Genomic DNA, 7,354 nt, shown 5'->3' on the forward strand with positions numbered 1-7,354 from the left:
AATCTGTGTGCATCCATATGGCAGCGGCTTGGCATAAGCAAACCTGTCAGCCTCAGTCAGCGCTGGGAACTGGGACTGTGTAGAGTGCCTCAAATGGCACCTTATTCGCAAACAGTGCACTACTTTTGAGCCCTATGAGCCCTGGTCAAAGGTAGTGCACTATATTGGTGTTTGTCTCGCTACGAGTAAACGTTTATGCTTATCTAGACTGCGAAAGACTCGATTCAATTCAATGGACTTTATTTGTCTCCTTTAGGGCCATATCAGTAGTAGGGTCATATCAGACTTTTCAGCAGTTTCCTCCTTACCCATCCACGACTTTTATAAATGTTAAAGGACTAGTTCACTATTTTACTTGATGTTAGATGATTCCTTACCCTGAAAGTTTTCTATGGACCAGGAGAAACTATGATTCATGGTTCAGTTTACTTTAAAAAGCAATTACAAACTTTAGAAACCGCTAGCTAAAAATCTATGGAAGTGATGTGAGCATGCTTGCAAAAATGATGTCCAAATCACCTGAAGTCAACTCCATATTTGATTTGATGTTACTTAACCCTCCTGTTGTGTTCTGGTCGAATTGGACCGATTTACAAGTTTTCTCTCTGAAAAATGTATTTAATTTAATCTGATTGTCATAAGGCTCCATGACTTTGTCCACACAGGGCATTTGAACACACATTTTCATAACATTTGGGGTGTTTTATTTAACTTTTGTACACCTGTGGTGTTCCCGGTCAAAAATGACCGGTCATTAGAAATGAATGGGTGAGACTACAATTAGTGTTTAAAATTGAGTTCAGGCACATGCCCATTCATCAGATGGACGACACTTCCACTCTCAGACCCCCACATGCATGTGTGTTTGAACACACACACCTCACTTCCCTTCTTGGCTTCCATGGCAACCCCCATGGGAACCTTTCCCCAATAGAATCTTTCTCGCACGGGAACCACACCTGTTGGCATTTTCACAAACAATCGCTACATTGTTTCAATAATATATAGAACTTTCCTCGCAGCTCTGGTATATAAAGCTTTTTTGAGGCCTTTCTCACAATTCATTCTGTGGCAGCACAATGACCAAACGATATACTGTATGTGAGGCTCTTGATCATATCTTTAATCATGACACTGGTGAGGAGGAGAGAGGCCAGGAAACTGACAGTGAAGATGCATTAGAGGAGGAAAGTGGCAGAAGTTGAAGACAACACAGAATATGATCCAGACCAATAGTCAAACAATGTGGAACAATCCAGTGATGAGGACCCTGCTGAGGTTGTTGTTACATTCCGGTCAAAGAATTTGTCCTGGTCTTCATCCCCACCTGAGAGGAGAGGTCGGCTGTCGGCTGAAACTTTTATCAGGATGACCCCAGGGCCAACGAGATACGCCATATCCCGGGTTGATGACATAACATCCTGCTTCGAACTGTTCCTGACTGAGACAATGGAAACTATAGTGATGAACATGACCAACCTGGAGGGGAGACGTGTAAACAAAGACAACTGGAAGGAGGTAGACCGCACAGACGTCCAAGAAGACGTGGGTCTCTTGATTTTGGCTGGTGTGATCAGATCCAGAAACTAATCTACCACCAGTTTATGGGATGCAGAGTCTGGTCGGGGGATTTTTCGTGCCACTATTGGACTCCAGACATTTCAGGTGTTGTCACGGGTGATTCGCTTCGACAACCGTGATACAGGACCAGGCTGCCGTCAACAAGACAAGCTGGCAGCGATCAGAGAGGTTTGGCACTAGTGGGTGGAGCGCCTGCCACTCATCTATAAACCAATTCCAGACATCTCAGTGGATGAGCGTCTGGTCACATTTAGGGGACGCTGCCCATTCAAACAGTACATGCCAAGCAAACCGTCTAAATATGGAATGAAGATATGGGCAGCATGTGATGGCAGGACAAGTTATGCCTGGAACATGCAGGTTTACCCCGGGAAACCTACTGACGGTGTTCCCGAAAGGAACCAGGGGAAGTGGGTGGTCCTGGAAATGACTGCAGGTCTCCAGGGGCACAACATAACGTGACAATTTCTTCACCTCATATGCTCTTGGTTAGGAGCTGCTCCAAAAACAAATGACCATGGTGGGGACAGTCAGAAGGAACAAGCCTGAGTTCCCTCCTGCCTTACTCACCACCAAGGACAGGGATCGATTTTCCTCTAAATGGGCCTTCACCGATACACACACTCTTGTGTCCTACTGCCCGAAGAAAAGAAGAATGTGCTCCTGATGACAACTCTGCACAGGGATGCCGCTGTGAGTACCAGGGAGGACAGGAAGCCCAGCGGTGTCCTGGATTACAACAGGAACAAAGAGGAGTTGACAACCTTGATAAGGTATGTTACTTTTTATCTTTCAGGTCTCATGTACTTTTTTTTCTATTACCAGATTGTTTTATCTGCACCATAAAAATAAGACCTGTTGTTATTTGGTGAAATGCTCATTGAATTTGTGAACAATATGGAGTCAATTCTATTCAATTGATTATGTAAATATCTTTTAGATGTGATAAATGAAAACAACGCTTTGATGCAATTTTTCATGTTACTATGCAAGACATGAAGTATCACTTGTATGTACTCATTCTTTTATTTACTGATTGTTGCACTTTTGCAGGTTACTGGCACATACTCTTGTCAGAGGATGACGGCACGTTGGCCCATGGTGGTGTTCTTCAACATCCTGGATGTGTCGGCCTACAAGGCGTTTGTGGTGTGGATGAAGATGATTCCAGGCTGGAAGCAGGGGAAGTTCTTCAAGAGGAGACTATTCCTAGAAGAATTGGGGAAAGCCACGGTGGCACCCTTCACTCAAAGGCGCCAACACCTTCCTCCAACACCATCCTCTGCTGGATTGGTGAGAGATATACAAGGGCCAGATGCAAGATCTATGGCCGCCAGAGACAGAAGAGACAAAAGGAAGAGGTGCAATCTGTGTGCACCAAGAGATGTCAAAACGAGCGTTATGTGCCATAAATGCAGTACATATATTTGTAAGGCACATGCAGCAACCACCACGTATTGTCCAACATGTGCATGAGAACACACAAAATGTATCCACCATTGATTGACAGATTGTGAACATTTGAATGTTTTTGTTAGTAATACTGTTATTGTTACTGTTGCTCTTTAATGTGTTCAGACATACATTTTGTAATATGGTAAAGTTTTCATGTGTATGAGCTCAGGTCAATGAGGCCTACAGGCCATAAATAGCAAATACAAGTTCAAAACTTGTAATGTTCACAAGAACTTAAGTTGATAAAAAGATCTAACACAACATTAGGTGATAATATATGTATTATTATGGATTTATAATCAACTATAATGGGGGCGGTCATTTTGGACCGGGAACACAGAATGAATGAACATGAAACCAACCCAACAGGAGGTGATTTGGCCATAAAAACACAACATGCTGACATGCCCCCATTACTTCCATCGATTTGCAGCGTGTGGTGGCTGAAGGCAGCTGAAGTTTGTAATGGCTGTATATAGAGAACTGAACCATGACTTACAGTTTCTCCGGCCCCATAGACTACTTTCAGGGTGAGGAATCGTCTAACGTCAAGCTGTAAAATAGTGAACTTCAGTAGAGTCATGTCAACTAGTATTAAGTCAACTATAAGCACTCGAATGTCAAAGCCAAACCTCATAATATACTGTATGTATTTAGCAGACGCAGGCTAACTTGGATGTGGCTGTATTTGATCTAAGTGGAGTTGCCATGTAAGAGAGCTCTTGGTTTGTAATATTTTTCTTAGATATCGTAATAACACGGGGTCCTTAGAATATAATAGTATATGCCATCTAACAGACGCTTTTAACCAAAGTGACTTTTTCATCCTCAAATACATTTTCTCATGGGTGGCCACAGTGGGAATCGACCCTCGATCCTGATGTTGGCAAAGCACCATGGCCTACCAACTGAGCCACACAATTCATTCTTCACAAACCCAGACACTCATTCAGCGGGTTAGTGGCAGACAGACAACAAAAAACTTCTAAGTTCAAAAAGTATTTTTGATCAACCTTTAAAGAAACTAAGAAATGAACCTCTGCCTTGGCTCCAGTCTGTGCTGTCAGAGTGAGTCACCTAGCAGATGGGTCCTACAGTAGCTCTGCCACCACATGCTCAGCTGCTGCTCTGCATTAGTGGTGCTTCACCCTTCTAGGCCTGAACATCTCTCTGTGTACAAACACCACTGACCTTACCAAACACTGCTGGCTCCTACATAACGTGTGTGTGTGTGTGTGTGTGTGTGTGTGTGTGTGTGTGTGTGTGTGTGTGTGTGTGTGTGTGTGTGTGTGTGTGTGTGTGTGTGTGTGTGTGTGTGTGTGTGTGTGGAAACAACACTTCCCTCTACACTGCTGGTTCCTACACAACACACGTCTATGTGTGTGTAGAAACACCACTTCCCTCTACACCGCTGGCTCCTACACAACACACGTCTGTGTGTGTAGAAACACCACTTCCCTCTACACCGCTGGCTCCTACACAACACACGTCTCATTCATCAGGCTAACCAGCCAGCTTAGGGTTGGGGTGAGGCTGGGCAGGGCTGGAGCTAGGGCTGGTGGTTGGAGCTGGTGGCTGGGGTTGGGTTGGGTTGGGGTGAGGCTGGGCAGGGCTGGAGCTAGGGCTGGTGGTTGGAGCTCGGGCTGTACTGTGCTGGTCAGGCAGGCAGCAGACCGGGTGACTGATGTAGTGAGTAATGTGTGTTTATGTTCCAGGGGAGCGGGCTCAGCAGGGCTCCAGAGTGGTGGCCGTCCGGCTGCCCTTCACCGGCCCAGAGGAAGAAGAGGAGGAGGGTTCTGTCAGTCTGGGGCTCAGCACCAGAGGAGGAGGAGGAGACACAGACTCATCAGGGAATGACGTGTTCTAGTGCTGCTGACCCGCTTTAGTCATTACTGAGACATTACAGAAAAATGCCTCCAAGACGCCAACTACTTCCATCTCCGTTTCATCACACTCAGTGGAACGATGGTGAGACCACTAAAGCCTTCTTACCAGGTCTGGACAGAGCTCAGCAGAGAGAGATAACATTCCATTTCTTGTGAAGATCTTCAGACAGTCGCTATTTATTTACCACTGGAACCAATGTGTTTGGACCAATTTGCCTGTCAGATAATCAATGTATTGTATGTAGCAATAATCAATTATACTTTTTTTTACCAATAAAGTTGATACTTTTTAGTGTTTTAGTAACAACTGTTATATAAACTGTTATCTTAACTTCATACTTACCCTATGCAAATGAAAGATTTTTCATTCAAAGACACATTTTCATTTAAATACAGCCAACTCCAGGCATATCAGTTAAGTGGTTGTTTTCATAGCTGCATTGTGATATTCAGACAAGTCAGCCAGTCATTCAAATGTTTCGTTGAGTTATTTCCCAAGCCCATGTAAACAGTGTGATGTCATGGTCATGCTACTACAGTACATTGCACTAGACTAGGAGATTGGCTTTTCACCTCATTACACACCCATTTGCTTTCCTGCTGCCCCAGATGAAGATAGTATCTCCGTCCCAAATGGCACCCTATTCCCTGCATATAATGCACTACGTTTGACCAGGGCCCAAAAGGCAGTGGACTATGTAGGGAATAGTGAATTTGGGACTCAGCCAGTATATCTGATGTTGGTGTGCTGTACGCAACACTAACAACGCCAGCCTAATGAGCATCCTGTTTCAATTCACCAAGTGTGCCAAGAGGAGAAACTAAATGAGCGTTCCTCTCCCTCCTAGCTAAACCAAAGAGAAGAAGTCTAGTTGGGTCCCATTTCTTATCCAAATTAAGGAGATGTTGAATCTGCTATAAACTGCTGCTCACACTCTATGGAGTAGCCTGGAATCCAAAACAGAATATCGCTCCATTTGACTAGTGTTTCACTTCACTGATCGACTGAATCAGTAAAGGGTTGTAGCTAAGTAGAGGAGCAGGATTAAATGTGGCTCCATGTCAGGCCATGCCGTATAGTGATAAGTCACAATGATAAAGAGAGGAAGGAAATGAGATTAAAGACAGGAGGGCAGATGGTCTGGCATGACACTGACCAGGAAACTGCACCTCTATCTGCAACAGCTCTCTCTGTCATTCTCGCTCTCCCTCACCCCATCTCCCCTCCCTCCCTCCCTCCCTCCCTCCCTCCCTCCCTCTCTCTCTCGCTCTGCCTTGTATCTTATTTGAAATTGTAAATAGTATTTGATGTAAATTGGCGTAAGATAGATTTCAGCTTTTCAACGACAAATTCCTCCTACATTGTTGGAGTTGTTTTTTTGGATGGGCATGTTCTGTTGAGAAATGCTTCCATTACAGAAAATCAAGGCCTGTGTCCCAAATGGCACCCTATTCCCTTCAGAAAGCCTTCCTTGCCCTTGTTAAAAGCAGTATGCCATTTGGGATGCAGACATGGTCTTCCAGTTCATCTGGGGCCATGGCACACGTTCCTGTCGAATAGTAAGACTTACTACACTACAGTACGATGACCTCAGATACATGTAGTGTGTCACTAGCTGGGATTGCTGAGCCGGCCCTGTCCAGGGGAAATATCAAACTTCAGCTAATCTCTGAGCTGGTCTTAAATGTCTGAGCTACAGCTAATCTCTGAGCTGGGGCAAAAACTCTTAACTGTTTAGTAAAGACTAGACCAGAGGTTGAGGGGTGCAGAGCATTCTCTCTCCCCACCCCCACCCCAGTGCCTCCAGCTTTCTCTCGGCCAGCCCAGCTGTTTATCAAAGCCAGATGTGAGGGGTGGGAAGAGGAGGGAAATCGAGCATGACATTGACCACTCTCCTCTCACAGCCAGGCACCAGAATGCACTGCAGCGAGGGACAGGACGCCACTTATTTTTACCCACAACCCTACAGCAAACCCAGCCTGGTCCCAGATCAGTCGATGCTGTCTAGCCAACTCCTTGGCATATGACATGACAATGACCATAGGAGTTGGCACGACAGCACAATCACAACTGGAACCAGGCTACAGTAAGCGCCACTGTCGTCACTGTGGCGTTTTAACACATCGGAGATGGCACCCTTTCAATATTACTTTGGAGCTTTTCAGCTGAGACACCCTTTGGACTCCAGAGAGAGGTCTGACATGATTTAGATGTTTGCTGGCAGTCCAAACATGGAGTTTTCTAACCCTGACATGAACCATAGGCACCTTATCCCCTACATAGTGCACTACTTTTGACCATGGGGCCCTGGTTAAAAGTAGTGCACTATTTAGGCAATGGAGTGCCATTTGGGACACAGCCACTGGCATCCTTATGGAGGAGATACTGTAGTTAGAATTGCACTTAAAACACCGTGTTTTTTTTACCCCAC

General features: G+C 45.1%; 1 protein-coding gene across 2 annotated transcripts in view; it reads left to right on the forward strand.

Moving 5' to 3' along the window:
• Window positions 1-5,226, forward strand: part of kiaa0586 (KIAA0586 ortholog) — a 114,562-nt gene extending 109,336 nt beyond the window's left edge. For both annotated transcript variants that reach the window (XM_014194643.2, XM_014194653.2), the window contains one exon: window positions 4,752-5,226. In XM_014194643.2, coding sequence (XP_014050118.2) covers window positions 4,752-4,903 — 152 coding nt within the window. In that variant the 3' untranslated portion in view covers window positions 4,904-5,226. The remainder of the gene's footprint in view (window positions 1-4,751) is intronic.
• Window positions 5,227-7,354: the final 2,128 nt, after the last annotated feature.

This window comes from Salmo salar, chromosome ssa01 (assembly GCF_905237065.1).
Source record: "Salmo salar chromosome ssa01, Ssal_v3.1, whole genome shotgun sequence".
NCBI classification, from domain to species: domain Eukaryota; kingdom Metazoa; phylum Chordata; class Actinopteri; order Salmoniformes; family Salmonidae; genus Salmo; species Salmo salar.